At 29.0% G+C, this 22,511-nt stretch overlaps 6 protein-coding genes across 6 annotated transcripts; 2 read left to right on the top strand and 4 right to left on the bottom strand.

Annotated features, from left to right (window-relative positions):
* Positions 1 to 849: 849 nt before the first annotated feature.
* On the bottom strand, positions 850 to 2,222 carry MKS88_003894 (RING zinc finger protein; the record flags this gene model as incomplete). The annotated part of the gene is made up of 2 exons (XM_067217026.1): positions 850 to 2,015; positions 2,177 to 2,222. The coding sequence occupies 2 exons, from the start codon at positions 2,220 to 2,222 to the stop codon at positions 850 to 852; spliced, it is 1,212 nt and encodes a 403-aa protein (XP_067072702.1).
* Positions 2,223 to 4,091: 1,869 nt separating this feature from the next.
* MKS88_003893 (uroporphyrinogen III decarboxylase) lies at positions 4,092 to 5,600 on the top strand (the record flags this gene model as incomplete). The annotated part of the gene is made up of 2 exons (XM_067217025.1): positions 4,092 to 4,170; positions 4,501 to 5,600. The coding sequence occupies 2 exons, from the start codon at positions 4,092 to 4,094 to the stop codon at positions 5,598 to 5,600; spliced, it is 1,179 nt and encodes a 392-aa protein (XP_067072701.1).
* A 721-nt stretch (positions 5,601 to 6,321) lies between these two features.
* MKS88_003892 (uncharacterized protein) lies at positions 6,322 to 8,496 on the bottom strand (the record flags this gene model as incomplete). The annotated part of the gene is made up of 9 exons (XM_067217024.1): positions 6,322 to 6,354; positions 6,443 to 6,508; positions 6,758 to 6,820; positions 6,995 to 7,051; positions 7,312 to 7,489; positions 7,709 to 7,843; positions 7,997 to 8,086; positions 8,225 to 8,297; positions 8,466 to 8,496. The coding sequence occupies 9 exons, from the start codon at positions 8,494 to 8,496 to the stop codon at positions 6,322 to 6,324; spliced, it is 726 nt and encodes a 241-aa protein (XP_067072700.1).
* Positions 8,497 to 9,428: 932 nt separating this feature from the next.
* On the bottom strand, positions 9,429 to 11,308 carry MKS88_003891 (uncharacterized protein; the record flags this gene model as incomplete). Its single annotated transcript, XM_067217023.1, has 3 exons — positions 9,429 to 9,819; positions 10,318 to 10,433; positions 10,724 to 11,308. The coding sequence occupies 3 exons, from the start codon at positions 11,306 to 11,308 to the stop codon at positions 9,429 to 9,431; spliced, it is 1,092 nt and encodes a 363-aa protein (XP_067072699.1).
* Positions 11,309 to 12,496: 1,188 nt separating this feature from the next.
* Positions 12,497 to 14,221, top strand: MKS88_003890 (4-hydroxybenzoate polyprenyltransferase; the record flags this gene model as incomplete). Its single annotated transcript, XM_067217022.1, has 1 exon — positions 12,497 to 14,221. The coding sequence occupies one exon, from the start codon at positions 12,497 to 12,499 to the stop codon at positions 14,219 to 14,221; it is 1,725 nt and encodes a 574-aa protein (XP_067072698.1).
* Positions 14,222 to 15,099: 878 nt separating this feature from the next.
* On the bottom strand, positions 15,100 to 18,306 carry MKS88_003889 (spindle assembly abnormal protein 6; the record flags this gene model as incomplete). The annotated part of the gene is made up of 5 exons (XM_067217021.1): positions 15,100 to 15,152; positions 15,288 to 15,334; positions 15,461 to 15,575; positions 15,748 to 15,843; positions 16,104 to 18,306. The coding sequence occupies 5 exons, from the start codon at positions 18,304 to 18,306 to the stop codon at positions 15,100 to 15,102; spliced, it is 2,514 nt and encodes an 837-aa protein (XP_067072697.1).
* Positions 18,307 to 22,511: the final 4,205 nt, after the last annotated feature.

The following is a 22,511-nucleotide window of genomic DNA, read 5'->3' as shown; positions in this document are numbered from 1 at the left end:
AAAAGTGTTTCAACAAAAACAAGATGAAGTACGTTCTACATGTACTTTTTTAAATGAAAAAGATGTATTTTTTATTTATTTAAAAAAAAACTGAAAAAATTAGTGCAACAGGAAAATATGGGAAAATGCTTTTCAAAATTTGACGAGAAGGAAAAATGTGCATATATATATATATGTATCTATGTATATTTGTTTATGTATTTGTATATATATATATATATATATATTTACATATATTTATATTTATGTATACGTTTGTATGGGAACATTCATTTCACCACTGAACTAAAATACATAAATATATGTGGAATGCACAAAAGAAATGATATAATGTAAATGATGAAGTAAATTTTAACCAGTGACAGTTCTACTTGAAAAAACATGAACAATTTATACTTAAAAATGTAATTACGCTTATTGCCCCTTCTCTCTCTTTAATTAAAAAAGCAAATAAAAAAAAGGACACATATCACATAAAGAAACAATGCAAAAATAGAAAAATCATAAAAATGTGTTCATTAAGAATGTGATATATAATCATCTTACACTGTGCACAATTTTATTCATAAATAATAATAAAAAGAAAAGAAAATATAAAAAAAAAAAACTTCAAAAATAACATTCACAGTACTGGAAGTAGGAGAGTGGATACATCGAGTTTTAATGCGGTTAACGCTAAGGTTCACATAAATGCAGTTCATGTACATGTACATTCATATATGCATTTATGTGTATATTTACATATGCATTTATATATATATTTATATATGCATTTATATATATATATATATATATATATATATATATATATGATTAAGCACTTGGTAAGGTGGACCGTTGCTTACATCATCAAACGAGGTCATTCTTAGAATTAACACAGTTAACTATATTTGTTCTACAGATAGGGCAAACTTGACTTTTATACAGCCACTTCGTTAAGCAGTTAACATGGAAAAAATGCCTTTTATCACAGGGCATGATCATAATATTATCGTTACTTATATAATTCATCATACAAATTGAACAAACATCTTCATTTTCACTTGGAATTTCGGCATTAATAGTGTTACCTCTGCTGTTGAAGCTGCTGGTACTGGCGTTATTTCCGCTGTTGTTACCGTTGCTGCTGCTGCCGCCATTTAAATATTCTTGCGTTCGTCTTCTATTGTAATCACTAGCACTGTAGGCACCTCTTTCATTTTGCATATCTACGTTAAGCGGTTTTAGCATTTCTTGTAAGTTGTCATCATCACCAATGTTGTTTGAGTCTTTACTGTTAACATGTATATATATATTTTTTTCTTTTTCTTTTTCTTTTTCTTTCTCTTTTTGCTTATTGCCTTTATGTCTAATTACACTTTTTACTTTGTCAAATATCATTTCAAAAGAAGGTTTCTTAATGTACTTTTTACTTCTTTTGTTCTTTTTTGTCTTTTTATAAATGTATTCTATATCTTTATATTTAACTACTTGTAATTTATTTATAATATTTTCTGGGGTTGGTATACGGTCATTTTCATCTACTGAAAAATTTATCATAATACAAATAATAATAGACAGAAACAAACCAAGAGATATATAAAATAATAAAGGAATAAAGTATAAAGTTATGGTAAAATAATAATATATTCTTATCAATTTTAATGATAAGGTATTTGACGAACATACATTTTTATAAAAATGCAATAAGTATAAAGACAATAAAGCTAAAACAAAAGTTAATGAGTTAAATATTTGGACTAATGCTACCATTATACTTCTTAATCTTTCATTCTCTTCTATTTCACTTCTTCTTTTTACTCTTATTATAGTTAAATTTATATGTCCAATATTTTTTATTAATATTCCTATAACCAATACCCTGTTATAATAATCACACTCTTCACATGTTACATGAAAGTAATATACGCTCATTACGATTAGCGATAGGATACATAGAATTAGCAGCAAGTATAACATCATCGTAAAGTACCGAAATATTACTGTTTCCGTGTTGTTCAATTGGAAGTAATTGCCTGCATGGGGAGATAGGAAGGGAGGGGGGAAAAAAGAAAAAAAAAGACGAGCGCATGAACTGGTACAGGTGAATGAGCAAACACACTAGATGTACATATACACAATACATATATTTACACACAAGGGAATATACACACACCACATGCATATGCACACATACATAACTCCTTCGATACGAAGGCGATAAAAACGTTTTGCTGCACCATTAATGCTCTCATCGTCCAAATCGGTATTCATTTTTCTCCTTCTTCCTTTTCTTCCTCTTCTTCCTTTTCTTCCGCTTCTTCCTCTTCTTCCGCTTCTTCCGCTTCTTCCTCTTCTTCCGCTTCTTCCTCTTCTTCCGCTTCTTCCTCTTCTTCCTCTTCTTCCTCTTCTTCCGATTCTTCCGATTCTTATTTTAATTTGTTTGGGCTTCCTTGTTTTTCTTAGCACTCACTTTTCTTTTCTTTTCTTTTTTTTTTTTTTTAAATCGATTTGAGCACGTAAAATGAGCTCATTTGGTCAAAATGAAAATATGCCTTAAAGAGCAACTTATCTTTCAAGCAGTGAAATAAAAAACTGCTGACTTTTTTTTTCTATATTTCGCTTCTACTCTGCCGCTATTTCTCCTCTATTTTTGTTCTTTTTCCTGCTTTTATTTCCGTTATTTTTGCTTAATATCATTTCTATATATTTAACATGACCATGATTCCTCCGGACAATAACACTCATGAACGTACTAAAATTGTTTAACTACCAAGGTTAAGAATCTTGGGGGTTGGAGAACAAATAAGCGAAGGGATAAAACGTAAGGCTGCGCAATTATAATACATAAGCATACTTTTATACATAAATATAAATACACATATAAATTAATGTTACATACAAATATATATATGTGTATATATGTACGTGCGTACGTAAGTATGTATGTACTTCTGTATGTTCTCAAAAATTTCGCAATTTTATAAGGACAAAATTGTAATTGTGAATGTAAACATTTATGTATATGTATATGTATATGTATATGTGTATGTATATGTGTATGTATATGTATATGTGTATATATATGTATATGTATATGTGTATATATATGTGTATATATATGTGTATATATATGTGTATATATATGTGTATATATATGTGTATATATATGTTTATATATATGTGTATATATATGTTTATATATATGTGTATATATATGTTTATATATATGTTTATATATAAGTATATGTATATTCATATGCAAATTTATATGTCACCGCATACGTATATGTAAATGTTTACGTCAATATGCACATGTACGCACGAAAGCAAAAACATGTTTATAAAATAAGCCCAAGGCATGCTGCATTTTTTTTTTTTTTTTTTTTTTTCTCACAATATGATTAATCCAAGCAAAAAAAAAATGCGCGTGCAAAACGGAGAAACACAGGTATAATTTTTTTTTTTTTTGTTCCCTTTGTAGGGAGTAGTACACTACATATGTATATATATATATATATATATATATATATATATATACATGTCCTTGTTTACTTGCATGTTGCCGTACTTACATATGCAAGTGCTTTCGCAATTACGCCCTCACAAGAACGCATATCTATTTATACTCCTTATACAAATAAAATTCTACAATATTTTTTCCTTAATTATTTTAAAGATATTATTTCCTACTTTTTTGCAGAGTAACCAAAAAAAAAAAAAAATAAAATAAGAAATTTTTTTTTCAATCCTTTCACTTTTTATATTAAATTTTAAATGAATTAGCCGTGAGTTGCAAGTACAAGCACAAGTAGAAGATTGTCCATACAAGGTACAACTTTATAGAGGGTGTGGGGAAAAAACGGCCCTTATAACTTCCATGTGTATTGGCACAATTTATTTGGGTTTACATTGATTTTATGCCATTTTAAGTAACATTTTTTTTTTTTTTTTTTTTTTTTCGTTATTCTGTTTCGTCGCAAAGTAATTTTTCATTGTTTTGTTTTACTTTTCAAAACAAAACAATGCCTAAACATTTCTTGTTTGGATGGTTCCTTTTTTTGCTTCATATAATTGCTCATCCCTTGAATAAAAAAAAATTGAACTCAACAATGATCTCATCCACTACGAATAACCACATGCATGGCACTGAAGAAGTATACACCAGACCTGCAAATTTAACGTATCCAAGTAGGTCCAAAAATAAGAAAGCACAAACGATGTGTGTAACAAGATATATAAATTCATGTATACGTACTAATGTGTACGTATAGCAGTGCGTGATCTGTGCAAAAAAAAAAAAAATAAAATAAAATAATCCCCCCATTAAACTATATTGTTTCAGCGGAGTAATCCTTTTACTTTGCTCTTTTGCTACTCTTACCCCTTTATTTTACCTTTTTTCTCCTCCCTTCAATATTATGCACGCTGTATCATTGACTATTACATAGTTTTCCTTGTACATTTACGTGTTTCCTTCTTTTCTTTTTTTTTTTTTTTTTTTTTTTTTTCATAATTGAGCAGAGTACGGAAGACCAAAGAACGACCTAATCCTAAGAGTAATAGAAAATAAGGAAAAAGGAAAAGAAATGGAAATGATCCCCTTCTGGTTGATGCGTCAAGCAGGAAGGTATTTACCTGAGTATTTGTTATTTAGAAAAAAATATGGATTTCTCGAAATGTGTTATGATCCTGAGTTATCATCAGAGGTTAGTATATTTCCTTTGAAAAGATTTGCATGTGATATGTTGGTGATATTCTCAGATATTTTAATAATATTTGTAGCAATGGGTATCCAGATAGAATTTATTGAAAATATTGGTCCAGTACTTAACAAAGAAATTTTTACATATGATGAGTTTACAAAATTGAATTTAAATATACCGGAAGTAATAGAAAATCTACATTATGTTTATGACTCTATAAATTTAACTAAAAAGAAAATTAATAACTCGGTACCTATCCTAGGATTCGTTGGTTCTCCTTTCACTTTATTTACATATTTAACAAAAAATAATAAAAAGACATATGAAGAGAGTTTAAAATTAATCTATGGAAAACCTAATGATGCACATAAGATGTTACATATATTGACTAATATATGTGCTAATCATTTAATTAATCAAATAGATAGTGGAGCAGATATAATTCAAATTTTTGACAGTAACGCAGATATTGTTGATAAAGATCGTTTCAAAGAATTTAGTTTATATTATATAAATAAAGTCATTCAGCTAGTTAAGAAACATAGACCTAACACTTATATAATTCTATTTGTTAAAGATAATTTTCATGAAGATATTAATGAAATTAATATCGACGTATTATCCATTACACATAAACAGTTGGCAAACAACCATTCACAGTTTTACTATAATTTATTTAAAAATAAAATTATAATACAAGGGGCCTTAGACCCAAACATTCTCCTTCTTGATGATGAAAAACTTGTTCAAAAATACACAGAAGCTATGATTGACAAGATTAGTTACACTAATAAATATATTGCTAACCTAGGCCATGGTGTGTTACCTAACTCTAGAATTGAAAATGTACATGCGTTTATTGATACAGTGAAGAGGGCTGGAAAAGAGATGCACACGGATAAGAACAGGGTGTAAAGCACTATTACATTGGAACAACTAACTAAAAGTTGGAAATATGTACGAAAGACCCATAAAGCAGTAAAATTGAGATGAACCAAAACAATATGGCAGTGCGATACCACAAGGGTAGCCTACCTTTTTCTTGAGTTTAGTTGTCAGTACACGAACTTCTAATAAATATGATCTACCTATCCTATAATAGCTTTTCTCCATTGAGTATTCAAACTAATTGAAAAAGATTGACTTTATAACCCCCCCCTTCAGTGGTTTGTTCAACAACTACGCCATGCTAACGCAATTTCGAGGTCGCACTTACATGCATATGTGTGTATGGCTTCGAACGATACCAACGATGCCAATCATAGCTCTAACGCTTTTCCCTTTTTAATACGACTTCACATTTTCACGTGCATGCTTTTAAAAGTTTCGTCATTTCTTCTTGTTCATATATTTGCTCCATCTAAGTGAATGTCCATAATTGTGTCAAACAGTACACTTTTTTTGAATAATAATAAAAAAAAAATAAAAAATCGAAATATTTTGCGGTATGTTAATAACAGTTTGTTTAAAATGATTTAAAAAATGAGGACGACAAATGCGGCAGTGGGAAGCGGTAAGGAACGTAAAAAAAAAAAAAAAAAAAAAAAAAAGGTAACATAAAATAAGGCAAAATAAAATAGCGCAAAACAAAATAAGAAAATGTGGAGGCATATGATGGGGGGGGGGGACAAGTGGCTCAAAACTTCTTCGTCTTCGATACCTTTGGTACCTGCGATAGGAGGAAACGTGAAAAAGGAGACAACGTGAAGAATATAACTGCTTAACTTTTTCGAATTTATTTTGCGTGTCTTCTGTACCCATAATATGGCTCTATATCTAGACGCGTTTGTAACATGTTCATTCTCGAGTCGAAAGCACATCCACTGTAAAGGGAAAGAAGAGGTATTTATCGCACAACGCTTGGTACGCACGTACGTGCATATATATACATATGCATACATACGCACACACACAAAGACATACACACACACACACACATGAGTGTATCACTGAACATACACACTCTAAAAGCCAGGGAAACGTTTCACAAAGCTGTTAACATTATGTGTATTGCCCACAAATATAATATGAAATGGTAAAATAAAAAAAAATAAAAAAATAGAAAATAGTACTATTGATCTTCTTAAGACTTCAATGAACATTAAGAAAAAGGTTATCAAGAAGGTATTTATTTCCTGTTAAAGTAAAAAGGTAAAATAAAAATCAAATGAATAAAATAAATTGCAAAGTTATATTAATAAATGCAATTATATAAAAACAAATACGAAACAAGTAAGTCATGTCAAAAGGGGCGAAATAAGCGTTTTGTAAAATTTTATAATTTTCCTTTTCCACTGTATTGTGAATACCTTATTTTCGAAGATGGTAACTGGCATGATGGTAATCGCCCACGTAAGCCTGAAAATCTGTAAAGGGCAAAAAGGGAAAGAAAAAAAATAAAATAAATAAATATATATATAAATAAATATATATATAAATAAATATATATATAAATAAGTATATATATAAATAAATAAATAAATATATATATATATATATATATATATATATTATATATATAAGTATACTAAATATACCAAATGAATGAAGTAAATTATTCAAACAGGAATAATAAGACGGCGGGTACACGTAAGTCGAGGAGAATGTTGAGATGAAACAGACTAACTCGAAATGTATCACGCATTTGCGAATAATCAATTTTTTTTTTCATCTTTTTTTCGACTTTTTTCATCTTTTTTTCGACTTTTTTTATCTTTTTTTCCTCCTCTCTTTTGAGTATTACTAAATTTAAGAATCCCGCAAGGTAGTAATAATGCGGCGGGTACATCAGGTTATTGCTTTTCCTGCAAAAAGACAAAAACCATATAAATGAATATAAAATTAATAAGTATACAAAGTACGAATAAATAAAAAAAAAAAAAAAAAAAAATTTAAATTTGAATGCATATTCTTAAATCAACTGAGATTCGTCGCTGCATAACTTTGCCCTTCACGGTTTGCAATATTTTTTTTTTTTTTTTTTCCCCAAATGCTAATGCCACGTCATTTCTTCCTCTTCTCACCTCAACAGGTAATTATACTCCTTTAATAAACCCCAGTCACAGTACAAATCCCAAATGTACATGTAGGTTGACCCGACAACATACGCGCAAATCAATATTATCTTGCTCGTGTACACATCCAAACCGAAGTATTCCCTAAAGTGCAGCAGCAAAAAAAAAAAAAAAAAAAAATACGCATTGAGTATGTAAATATAAATACATATACGCATACACACGCACATACATATATATGCGTCCTGTGCACTATTCATTTGGCATAAAACGGTATGCCCCAGTTTGTTTGTTCACCAGTTGAAGGATGTACATATCACGATAGCTATTCCAGACATATATTTCATCATATTGTATATGTGAATCCGTTCTCCTTCGTTATTATATCTAGCAAAAAAAAAAAAAATAAATAAAAACATAATTTGCAATGATAAGCATGAGATGCGAAAAGAAAGAACCTGTTCTTGCTTCTACTTCTCCTTCTATTTCTCCTAATCTTTTTTTTTTTTTTTTTTTACTGCATACCTTATTAAGCACTGGCATAACCTCAAGTAAAAGGGAAGCCCTAAGAAAACAGGGGTAATATACCTTTCCAGTACTGCGAAAGAGAAGAAGCAGGAAGAAACGAATAATATGAATGGTATGAGTGATACAACCGAATATACAAACGAGTAAGAATCATTACAACGGTATTAATATTTTCAAACTAATCTTCCAAATTCCAAATTCCAAATTCCGAATTTCGAATTCCCCATTTTGATTTTACTTGGACACTTAGCTTGGGCACTTGTATTCATCCCATTCCTAAAAAAAAGGTTAGCCAGTTATGCACACATATAATAATGCATAGTGATATTAGGAAACAATAAATAAAGCATAACGCCCAAAATTAAGTGCTCACAAAGGCGTAAATACATCATACGCATATATAAATAAACAAATATATGAACAAACATATAAATAAATAAACAAATATATGAACAAACAAATATATGAACAAACAAATATATGAACAAACAAATATATGAACAAACAAATATATGAACAAACAAATATATGAACAAACAAATATATGAACAAACAAATATATGAACAAACATATAAATGGACCCATACATGAATTCATAATTGTGTAGTGACATGCCATTGGTAGTGCTAATAAAACTTGAAACAATTTTTTTTTTTTTTATTTCTTCATTTTGCACCTACAGGAAAAAACAAATAAAATACTGAACATCGGAAAAGGTTTTTGACAAACTCGTTAGTATATCACCAATAATATTATCCAACAAATTTACGTTATTGACTAAAAAGACGCTTTAGTGGAGAAAGAAAAATAAGAATAATAAATAAAAATAAAAATGAAAGAAAATGGAGCAAAATAAAATAGAGCAAAATAAAGTGGAGCAAAATAAAATAGAGCAAAATAAAGTGGAGCAAAATAAAATAGAGCAAAATAAAATAGAGCAAAATAAAATAGAGCAAAATAAAGTGGAGCAAAATAAAATAGAGCAAAATAAAATAGAGCAAAATAAAATAGAGCAAAATAAAGTGGAGCAAAATAAAATAGAGCAAAATAAAATAGAGCAAAATAAAATGGAGAAAAATAAAATAGAGCAAAATAAAATAGAGTAAAATAAAATAGAGCAAAATAAAATAGAGTAAAATAAAATAGAGCAAAATAAAATAGAGTAAAATAAAATAAAGCACATAATGTTAAGATATAACGTCAAGCTACAATGTTATGATATAGTGTAAAACGTTTTGCCCAGTCGTGTCGCTGCTTCCCCAATGAAAGCACCATCCGATGAACTACCTCAACACCTCCTTTCGATTTTTCATTCTCTTCATACCCGCTCATAAGGACTCGCACAAGGGATGAAAACACAAAATTATTCTCTTTATATTTGTAGAAATTAAAAGGAAAGATCGTAGTACATAACAAGAGAATTAGAAGAATAATTACGTGGAAAATGATGTTTGAAAATATGTTGAGCTTAAATAGTACATCTAATAAAAATACTAAAAAGGACAAGGTCGTCAGGAAAAGGACGAATATAACGTAGTTTATCAAGTAATAGTATTCGTCAACAATTATTTTGTTTAGGTCCAATATATACCTGAGCAGGAGGGGGAACGAGGTATTCACATATATATATATATATATATATATATATATAAATTGAGCTAGGGAGAGGGTTACACACGGGTACACACGGGTACACACGTATGCATAACTACATGTATATGGCATATGAAAATGTGTATGCATATGCATAGGATGCCCACTTGTGGGCTGTTTCTCATTTCCCTTTATATCTGTCTGTGTATCTATCCATATATATATATATATATATATATATGCGTGGCCCCCCCCTCTCTCTTTAAATGCTGTCTTTTCGGCTTACGTAAAATTGACTCCATATAACTGCATGAAAAGGAAGGACGCGAATATGAACAAAAAGAAAAAGTTCAAGATGTAGAGTAATCTATATATGGGCAGTATTGATAGGATAACATTAATGTTAATGTTGTTTATATTAATATAAAGTAAAATAATTGTGTTTATAATAAGCGTTATTAATATTCCACACAATATATAAAGGATTCCTCTATACTGTCCAATATTTTCTATCTTATTTTTTATATATATTTTGAAGTTTATAAAATCCAGTTTTTCACAGTTATTCCCCCTCTTCTTCTGTATAGACAGATATGTCGACTTGATCTTTTCCTGTAAAGATTTGTGTGTATGAAGGGATGTTGGTGCAATAAAAAAGGGAAAAATAGTAAAAGGGGAAAAAGCATATATTGAAAAAAAGGACAAAAAAACAAAACACATAAATAGGAGCAAGCTGGTGAGATGATCTCCTAAATAACGAAACAAGTATTCCCGATGCATTGATCGGAAATAAACTGTTAGCGCATACCCACATACATGTACATATAGACGCGCATATAAATTCATACATATATCCACACACATATACATATGCCCGTGTGCATGCACATGTAAGGGCGTACGTTGAAGTGCTCCTCGCGGCTAATTTGGTGCAAGGTGTTACAATACTTCTGGTAGAGGTCCAAGGAGGTGGACAATTTTTCCTTCTTATTTTTTTTCTTCAAAATTTTATACACAGATAAAACATTAATATTCAGATAATTATTTAATATATCGAAAAGATTATAAATGTTCAAACATTTCGTTTTTAACATTTCCATGTCTTTAAGATTTACTTTATCACTTTCTAAAAAATACCTTATTTCATTTATTTTATCATTTAAATAATTGAATTGTTGTTCATAATGTTCTTTAACCATAGCTATATAATTTTCTAAAACATAAAAGAATAAATAAGTGTAATCTATATCCACACATTCTGTATCATTTTTTTTCTTTTTCTCTTTTGGGTTTTCATATATATCATCTGGACTCACCAAATTACAGACTTCAAGAATCTGTTCATTATTTTTATCAATCTTTTCATATAAACTACTTATTTCCGTATTACATTTTCTTTTTATTATTTTTTTTAAAAATTTATAATCTATATACTTGTCCTCCCACGATTTTACTTTTAGGTGTTTTAACTTTTCGGCAAACTTCATAAGAGGCACGATAAATTGATCAAGTTTGTTCTTAAGGAGAGAGTACTACATAAGTGAGAACTGGCCCAAGAGCGCCCACACCCACATACACACACGTATATACATATACTCATACATACGTATATATGCATATGCATGTACGTATGTCCGTTTACGCATGTGTTTATATACAATACGAAATGACCAATTCTGCTATTTCAATGGTACTACTGAAAAAGGAGCTGCCAGCACTGCACCGTGTGCAAAATGAAATTAAGCTCTTTTTTAATATTCACACAGGGTGGGGAAAAAAGGGAAAAAAAAAAAAAAAAAAAAAAGCCTTAGAAAAAAAGGTAAATGTATGTAAGAAGCGCATAAGGAAAAGGCTATAAGCTGTAAGAACAAAGCAAAGCAAAGGGAGTGAGCAAAGGTAAACATAAAATTATTCCCTTAGCTGAAAATTATGTAAAATAAAAGTACATTAATTACAGAGTTAAAAAGGAGAAAAAAAAATATGTTTGCAAAATTGTCATAAGGGGAATATAAAAGCGGTACACAGGTAGTCAAAGAGAATTCAAAAATGAAAAAATTAAAAAAATGAAAAAACGAAAAAAATGAAAAAAATGAAAAAAATGAAAAAAATGAAACAAATAAAAAGTATTAAAAATAGTAATGCAATATAAAAGCAAAAGGATGCAAATGAACAAGCAGACGAGCTAATGGTTGATGCTTTTGAGAAAAATTAAAAAAAAAAAAATAAAAAAAAATAAAAGCAAAAACATAAGCAAAAGCAAAAGCAAAAGGAAGATTAACAAATTAAAGAAGCGCAAATTCAAAATGATGTAAGAAAAGCCTGTCCTGTATCTTTTTTTTTTTTTTTTTTTAAAAGTTGGAAAAGATTATTGTTTCATATCGTCTCCTTTGTAATATTTCTGACTTTTATTTTATTTATTTATTTTTTGTTTTTTGCGATTTTCTGATATGTGTTTATTTAGTACAAACGGGTAATTGTTTGTCGGGAGGTATGTGAGTACATATACATACATACATACATACATACATACATACTTAAATACGTATACCCCTTCACAGTAACGAAAACGTGCCCTCATTTTTGCACCCTCCATACACACCCCTGACAAGCACAAGCGCGCATTACCACCATTTACGTTTTATCTTACTTTATTATCAACAAAGACAAACGTATTAATGAATAAGCGGCAGTGTATTAGGAATTTTAAAAGTTTAGTTAAGAAAGGGAATGTTCTCTATGTAGAGGAGAAAGGGTATGGTCATTATGTAGAGAATAAAAAATATGGTCGTTATGTAGAGAATAAGGAGTATGGCCGATATGCAGAGAATAAAGAGTATGGCCGATATGCAGAGAATAAAGAATATGGCCGATATGCAGAGAATAAAGAGTATGGCCAATATGCAGAGAATAAAGAATATGGTCGCTATCCAGAGAATAAAGAATATGGCCGCTATTCAGAGAATAAAGAGTATGGCCAATATGCAGAGAATAAAGAATATGGTCGCTATCCAGAGAATAAAAAATATGGCCGCTATTCAGAGAATAAAGAGTATGGCCGATATGCAGAGAATAAAAAGTATGGTCGCTATCCAGAGAAGGAAAAGAATGGCCTCTTCCCGACGGAGGTAGCATCAAAGGGGGGAAGAGAAAATTATCTTAGCTACCAAACGTTTTATCTCTTTAGTAAAGGAAAAAATGTGGACATGTTAAAATTGGGTAAATCGATGAGGACGATGAAGCCTAGTATGTATCATAATATGTTTGTCCTCATAGGGAGGAATTTAGAATTAAAACATCTTCCTCTCGTTTTAGAAAAGCATAATACAAATAAGATCATAAGGAGTTGTTATTCCTCTGTGCATGGAGAGAACAGTAATAGAAGGAAGAACAAACACATATGGTCTAACTACAATTTTACCGATATGATTAAAACAAATTTAAAAAATTATATAATACTGTCAAGAATGAATATCCCCACAGGGTTTTATTTACTGTTTTATTCAGCACTATACGGATACATTTTAACATACGACATGAACAATTTAATTATACATATTAATAATAATTATGAACTGAGATGGGAAGCAATAAAAGAAATAGGGAATAACATTGCTCTTTTTCTAATTGGGAGTATTAATAGTAGAATAGTAGGTTGTATTATAAATGATTTGTTTGATAGGAAATTTGATAAGCACGTCGAAAGAACAAAAAATAGACCGTTAGCAAATGAAACTATGAGTATTCGGACAGCTATAACATATATGTGTATACATGGATGTATATCTCTTTTAACATTATTTCAATTTGATTACCAAACAGTATGTACAGGTTTAATATCAACCATTTTTATTATCACATATCCATTATTAAAGAGAATTACATATTATGCTCAGGTATATCTATCTTTTACATTTAATCTTGGCTTCTTCATATCCTCAAGTATTAATATAAATTTAGTTGAAAATATACTTCCACTTACTTTAAGTTTTTTACCCTTATGTTACTTAACTATTATATATGATACAATATATGCATATCAAGATAAACAAGATGACATAAAATTAAATTTAAGATCGTTAGCTATAAAATGGAATAAGAATACTTTAAAAAATTCAAAATTGTTGGCTTTACATATGACTTACTTATTTTATCTCTCTGCTTACCTCTTCAATATACACTACTCTTACTATATTCTATCTACATGTAACGTCCTCTATTTATATTACAGTATTAGTAATATTTCCATAGATGACAAACAGGAATGTATGAATTTTTTTAAAAAGAGCAAATACTTCTTACTTCTAATCGCACTCTCAGCTTTATTTGCAAAAATGTGCGAACTGCACAAGAAGGAACTCCATAGGGAAGGGGATGGCATCCAAGTAGGAGTAGAGGCATAGTAGAAACCACGACCTAGTATTAATGATTACCCAGAATAAATTGCACAATCCACACCTACATTATTATGCTCCCCTAGTAGATAGACGAAAAAAAATTAGCATCTGTGGTAATTCTTTTTTTCTACTGAGCATACCGCGCATAGTACTACGCTTAATATATAAACAAGCAACTCCCATCTCAAACCTTTACAGCACTGTTCGTTTTGTCTATCAAACTACGCTTTCGTAAAGTGTATATTTCTAACAGCGCTTCTATTATTCCCTTTTTTTTCCCCTCTTCCAGAAACGTTAAATCACTATGGTTTCATATTTTGCATGCAAAGCAATCAAAAAAGTATTACGTACAAGCGTACCTACACGTGTGCATGCTTGCAGGCCTTTTTACCAAACATTTACTTACGAGGTAACAATGAACGGAAGTTGCTCTTATACATACTTAAAAAGAAACAGCAGAAAAAAAAAAAAATATATATAATATAAAATAAAAGAAGAAATGGACATATGGATAAATATATACACGGATAAATAGGTAGGTTGATAAATGGATAAATAAATATATAGTTTTAAAGTTTTCCCCTATTGGTGTACATGCTAACTGCGCAAATATAAATTAAGGGCATATGCAAATAAGCTTAAATAGGAAACAAAGAAGAAGCATGGGAAACACAAAAGCATCGCAAAGGCGAAGCAATGAGAGGCAAAGATAAACATAATGAAATTACGAAAAATGGGACAGCTTGACCATTACGAAATATCAACTGGCACAAATGAATGAATAATTTAATTAAATTAAAAGGTCAATATAAAACGCGAAATATTAAAAAAGAAGAGGAAAAAAAAAAAAAAAAAAAAAAAAAAAAAAAAACTGTGGTCAAATACTAAATCCCAGGGGGGATAAATTTCACGGGCTTGTTGTACCGATCACTGATATCTGTCAAAATGGAAAAAACGAAAAAAAATATTTTAAATATTGGGATAAGACTGCATGAACATTACGCAATTAATGCTCATATAATCCAGGAAAAATTCTATTTTTATAATTATCATTGTTTCGCTTCTTATTTACCAAGTGTGTCTATTTTTCCATTTATTAGATTTAAATTGTTCATATTGCTAAGGAGTAAAACGAAGAGGGGAAGAATATGCAATTTGAAAAAATATATGAGATGAATTGGAGGATGTTCTTTTTTTTTTTTTTTTTCGTGCATAATTTACAAAAACATGTTTTTGTTTCCTTACTTGTCCATTGCATATGCAGGCATACAATTCGGAGGAGAAGAGTTTTTCAAATTTGCTTTTAATTTGGTAAAGAGATCTGTATCGAGTAAGTTCGTGTCAACGCGAAAATTCGTTCCTTAAGTGGAAGCACAGCAGAAAGGGTAAAAACAAAATGGAGCAAAAGGAAATGGAAATGGGTACATATATAAAGCAAAACGGAATACAAATGTGCGCATAAATGAGCCAAAGACCTTTGCATTATCTCACAATATTTAATTGCGAAGATGCTTCAGTTGAGCTTATTTTACCTGGTAAAACATTGGGGGGTCCTCCCATGTTATTCATTTTAGCAGTATATACATCCAAGTTGTTGTTTGTAATTTCTTTGTTAAGCCTCAGGTTGACTGCAGCGGGAAATTTGCACACGCATATGTTTTTGTGTACAGGAATGGGTATAGATATTAGTATGTGTATATGTGCATATACATATACATGTACACGATGAGGAGTACGTATATACATACAAATGCACACATGTAGATACACGTGAAGTGCATGCTAAGAGTGCCCCTAGAACAACCGATTTAAGCAGTAGAAGGGAGGCAATTTTTTGTTTCTAATTTTTTTTGCTTCTTATTTTTTTTCTTCCCCTGTAGGCACTAACCCTCTCGGGATATGTTGAGCTCCTTGACGATTTCCTCATTCCTTCGCTGCAAATTGTCAATTTCTCTTCTGAGAACTTGCTCGGCTGAATTCTTTTCACTGAGTTTTGTTTGCAAACTATTGAGTTCTTTTTGCAGTTTGGTTATTTCATTTACATTTTGTGAACTGACCTTTTCAATGTTGACATGTTCGATAGTTTTTGTTTTTAGTTTGTCTTTCATTTTTTTGAGTTGAGTTTGTAACTTGGTAATAATATCATTACCTTTGTTTATTTCATCAATAGCAATATTAATTTCTTTTTCCAATTTACTATTTCTATCTTTATATTTTTTTAATTCCGTTTCAAGTGTAGTATTACTCATTTTTATGCTTTCATAACTAGAATTTTGAGAAATATTACTTTCACATTCTTTTTCATATTTACTTTTTAAATTATTGTATTCTATAGTAAATGTAGTTTTAAAATTTTCTAACTCCTTTTTTTCATTTTCTAAATTTTCTTTTTCCTTTATTAGTTTAAAAAAATTTATGTTTTTTTCATCTAATTCATTTTTTACCAATTTCATTTTACTATTTAAGGTGGATATATGTTTTTCATGCTCTTCTTTTAGCGTATTTAATTCATTATATTTATTTTTAAAATTTTCTAAATCTTTCTTTAATTCTTCATATTCTAAATTAAATTTCTCTTCCTTTCGTTCTATAACTTTCTGATGTTCTTCTTTTAAATTGTTTATATCATTATTTAACGTATTACTAAAATCGCATTTTAGAGCCTTCATTTTGTCTTTCATATTTCCTATAGTATTTTCAAGTGCTTTTATTTGTTTATTATTATTACTGTTATTAATTATTTCATCATTTAGCTTTTTTATTACTTCGTCATTGTATTCTTTTATATATTTCATGTTATTGCACAAATACTTTATCACATTCTCGTCGTCCGCTCTTTTTAATATTAAAGAAAGATGAGTAAGTTCCTTAAACTGATTTATTTCTACTAGGTTAAGGGTTGCATTTTCGGGATGCCCATTCCGCTTCTCGTCCTGTCTCGTTTGCCAATCTTGTTTGGCTTGCCTATCTGTTCTATAGTTACTACCACTATTCCCGTAGCTGGGATAAAACTTATCTGAATCGTTATTTGTACCGTAGTTATTAGTTTCTGGAGTAGACTTACTTTCCAATACCAACACCGCATTTAATCTCTGATCATCTACATCTTCATATTGCTCACTCTCAAGTACACATTCCTCCAACAAGTCAATAAACTTAAAGGGGAATAAATTAAAATTGATAACTAACTTTTGCTCTTTTTTTATCTTTTCATAATTTTCTTCAAATAAATCTAAATAATAAAAAAATGATTCATTCTTATCATCAGATAATTCTAAACGCATGTATTGTTTTCCTGACCCAGTTTTTAGTGTGTTTAGTTTTACAATTAAATAATCAACCACATAGTCATTATTTCGTTCATCCTTCAAGTGGAACTTAATCCTTTTGCAGTATATCAGACCATTCTTATCGTACTTGTTATAAATAAAGCTCATATCTATGTTGTTGTACAGCTGTAGGCAGTTCGGCGCATCGGAACTATCACAATCATTGCCACAGCCATTAGCATTACCATTACTGTTACCGCTACTAATATGATGCGAGTCATTCGGTGCGATACTGTCTTTTACATTTATTGCTAACTCTTTATTGTTTCTAATATTATTATTGTTATAGTTCAACATTATGTTCACTTTATGATTATTGATATCTTCATAATTTCCTTTTGCCTTACTCTGTACAGTATTGCTCTGTACAGTATTGCTCTGTGCAGTACTACTCTGTGCAGTACTACTCTGTGCAGTACTACTCTGTGCAGTACTGTTCTGTACAGGATTATTTTCCGCGCTGTTCAGACTTGACCAGTACATATAACTCTCATTGGTGATGTTTATAGAATCAGTTCGTTTTTCGATGCCTTCAAAATAGTTATCATAACCTGAAGAGGAACTAACAGCGCTGTAGTTATTTGGATTTGTGTTTATAGTAGTATTTGTATTATTGCCTATATTTGTGTTAGTGCTTGTATTAGAGCTTATGTTTGTATTTGTTTTTGTGTATGTATTTGTAATTGTGCTTGCATTTGCATTTGTTTTTGTGTCCTCTACATTTGAAAACGAGCATTCACTGTAATTATACACAGTATTCATGCTTTTCTAATTACTTCTTTTTTCTATGCTATTAACATACTTTTCATTATAACACAATTTTAACAAGGCCTTCACATTTATCGCATGTACACTACTAGTATCACTATTATCCCTATTCCTATTACTTCCCGCTTTTCTGCTGCTTTTATTATATCGCTCTTATTTTCACTTACCGTCTAAATTATTTAATCCAAGTTGTTCATTACTTTTTTGCATGCTTCACTATGCATTCCATTGGACTGCTTAACGTTTCAACACCCTACGCTCACAGTTTCGCAGTGGCAAGCACATACATTTATATGAGTGTGCGCAGGTATATTAGCAGTTAATGTGCAGGTAAAATAGTAGTTAATGTGCAGGTAAAATAGTAGTTAATGCGCAGGTAAAATAGTAGTTAATGTGCAGGTAAAATAGTAGTTAATGCGCAGGTAAAATAGTAGTTAATGCGCAGGTAAAATGGTAGTTAATGCGCAGGTAAAATAGTAGTTAATGTGCAGGTAAAATAGCAGTTACAGTACAGATAAATACAGCAAAAAATGCGAATTTAAAATGTGCATCAGCATTAATCGACTATACAAATGGGCGAGGTAAAACAAACGAAGAAGGCTTTCCTTAAGTATGTAAACAGAGCCCAGAAGGAACAAACTATTTCTTTGTGGAAACACTATTCTATGTTTGTTTGCATCAAGCATGCGTAAGAAGTTAAAGGTACTCGTACGAGAGCCATGTATGTACGTGTTACTTTTGTATGTGTGTATGGGCATATGTATGCATGTGGGTATTAGATATACATATGAATGTTCATATAACACATACACGTGTACCCAGTACTTGGAAGCTATATATGTCAGCCGTTAAAGAAATTTCTATAAATTACCACAAAATTGACCTTGTGCTTTCAAATCGACGTTATTTTAAACATAATGCTTCATAAATATGTATATTATATGTGCATTCGCACTTTATAAAATTATCTTAAATAAAAATGTACGAATACCGTATTAACACATGGGAAATGTGCTTAAATATTGAATTAAAAATGGAAGTTTTTATATATATTTATATAATTGTGTATTTATTTATTTGTTTATTTATTTGTTTGTTTATTCGTTTGTTTGTTTATTCGTTTGTTTGTTTATTCGTTTGTTTGTTTATTCGTTTGTTTGTTTATTCGTTTGTTTGTTTATTCGTTTGTTTGTTTATTCGTTTGTTTGTTTATTCGTTTGTTCGTTTATTCGTTTGTTTGTTTGTTTGTTTGTTTGTTTGTTTGTTTATTCGTTTGCTTATTCGTTTGCTTATTCGTTTGCTTATTCGTTTGCTTATTCGTTTGTTTATTCGTTTGCTTATTCGTTTGCTTATTCGTTTGCTTATTCGTTTGCTTATTCGTTTGTCTGTTTGCTTTTTTTTCTTATTTTTTGTAAAATTTTTAAAAGTACTATTTATTTAGTAATGGAAAATAAATCTTTTGATAATCATAAAAATTAAAACTTCTTGTGTCCATAGTAATGAATACAGAGTAATATTTGCGCATAATGTACAAATGTAAGTATATGTAAAAGGTATGCATAATATATGTATACGTATATGTGTATGTATAATATATGCATAAGTATAATATATATATATATATATATATGTGTACACATAATTACGTGCGTGCATTATAATTCTCGAATATACATTTGTAGTTTTTTAATGCACTTAACGATATAGTGTAAATTAAAAAAAAAAAAAAATAAATAATACACATTTTGTGTTAAAAAAATATTTCTTGTCTATGTATTAAAACGCTCTCTTTCTTTTTTATTATATTTTTTTAAGGAATTGGGGAATATGGGAAATCGGCTTTATGTTAACTATTTTTATTTTTAATATGGAATTTGTTTATTTTTTTTTGCAAAAAGAAAAAGAAAAAGAAAAAGAGTTCTAAAAATAACATTAAAATAAATAAAAATAAAATAAAAACAAAAGAAAATAAAATAAAATAAAAACAAAATAAAATAAAATAAAATAAAAACAAAATAGTAACAAAATAGTAACAAAATAGAAACAAAATAGTAACAAAATAGAAACAAAACAAAATAAAAAGAAAAAGAAAAAGAACTTTTAAGTATGCTCATTTTACAATTAGGTTGCACGTGAGCATGAATTTTCTAAAATTTCATGTGCGTATGGCATGCGATAATGCAGCACTGCTACCATGCGACTACGGAATAACAAGAGAACTGTTTTTCTCTTTTTATAATTGCATACTTCAAGAATATAAAAAAAAAAAAAAAAAAAAATAGTAAAATTATTTTGCACAAAATGTCAAAATGATTATTTATTTTATTCTGTTTAGTTTTATTTAATTTTTTTTTTTTTTAGTTTAGATTTCTTTGATTTTTTTTTGTTATATTTTGTTATGTTATGTTTCTTTTTTTTTTTTTGTTGTACTTTGTTCTGTTTCGTTATTTTGTTTGTTAATTTTGTTTTCTCTTTTGTTCGTTTTAGTTTTATTTCGTTTTCTTTTGCTTTATTCTGATTTATTTTTTCATTATTTTTGTATATATTGGAAGTAATATTTTCGTAATCTTTGCATATTACCCGTGTTAACCGTATTTTGTTTATGTACACCTATTATACATATATATATGCATTCACATGTATGTATTTATATGTACATACGTATACATATATATACATACATATACATATGTATCGCTTATGTGCGTTCGTATGTGTATTTTATTTTTTTTTTTTTTCTTTATTTTATTCTCTATTATGATAATTGAATTTAGACAAATAAAAAATGCATAAATTTGTAAAAAACAAAAAACAAAAAGAATATGGTAGAAATAAGGAAAAATTATTTGTTTTTTAATGAAGACGAATAATAACAGAAAAAAATAATCTTCTTAGATCTTATGTACATGCAGATGTGTGCGTACATTATGGAAATAACAAAATTATATGTATGTACTTTTATTCTTTTTATTACATATTATCATGATTATGAATATATATGTATACATGTATATTTTTTTTTTTTTTTTTTTTTTTTTTTTTTTTGTTCTACCCTTCCCGTTCATTTTAATTTTTTATTTTTATCTTTACCATTTTGTATGAATTAAGTGTATATTCTTTTCATTAAATAAGCTTGTAATAATTACATTTGTTTTATTATATTTCATTATGTTTTGCTATGTTTAATTATATTCTGCTATTTTTTGTTATTGTTCGTTATATTTCGTTCAGTTACATTTCTCTATGTTTTAGTTGTTTTTCCTATTTTTGCTAAGTTTGATAAGTTTAATATTTTTTCTGTTTTCGCTTTTTTTGCTAATTTTGCAACTTTTGCTACTCCCTTCCGTGTGTTAAGTGTTAACATTTCCTTTTTATTCCTTTTTTTTTTTTTTTTTTTTTTTTTTACGTAAAAACAAAGTAAAGAAACTCATGAGGGTATAATGTTATTCCGAGAAAAAGGCGAAATGTGAATGCTCGCTTTTTATTTTGATTTGAAAACTTTGATTTTGTAAATTTTTTTTTTTTTATTTGTATTTTTTGTTTTTAATTTAGTGTCGGTTTTTGTCATACATTTCCTTTTGTGTGTTTATATTACACATTTTTTTGAGTTGATAAATTGTCCATTTGTATTTTCATCTTACTTTACACATTTGTCTTTTTGTCATCTTTCCATTTTGTCAATTTGTATTTTTGTCCTTTTGTCGTTTAATAAATTTGCAATCTTTCCATTTTGCATTTTAATCAATTTGGCATCTTTCCATTTTTCAGTTTAATCAATTTGGCATCTTTCCATTTTTCAGTTTAATCAATTTGGCATCTTTCCATTTTTGCGTTTATTAAACCCCCCCTTTTGTGTATACAAAGTTTTGTTTATGTATGCAGCACAACATTTGATTCCGGTTATAGCTATTGCTTATGGCCGTTCTAAATGAATAGGACTAATAAAAATACATGAACTTTTTGTTGTCATCTTAAAAACTTTATTGCGCTTTTTTTTAAATGAATAAAGCTCGAAATATTAGAAAATACTAATATTGTTTTAAGGTGTTCATGGGAAATGTGCGTGGAAAAATACATGTAGAAATTTTTTTTTTTTTTTAAATAGAATGCATGTAAATGTATACGTGTATACAAATATGTAAAATATTGTACATATATATACTTTGTCATACTGCCCGTTTTAATTAAAAAGTTTAAAT

The sequence above is a fragment of the Plasmodium brasilianum genome, chromosome 11, assembly GCF_023973825.1.
Source record: "Plasmodium brasilianum strain Bolivian I chromosome 11, whole genome shotgun sequence".
Taxonomy (NCBI): Eukaryota; Apicomplexa; class Aconoidasida; order Haemosporida; family Plasmodiidae; genus Plasmodium; species Plasmodium brasilianum.
Note: the sequence above shows the minus strand (reverse complement) of the source record. Positions and strands in the feature narration are given on the sequence as shown.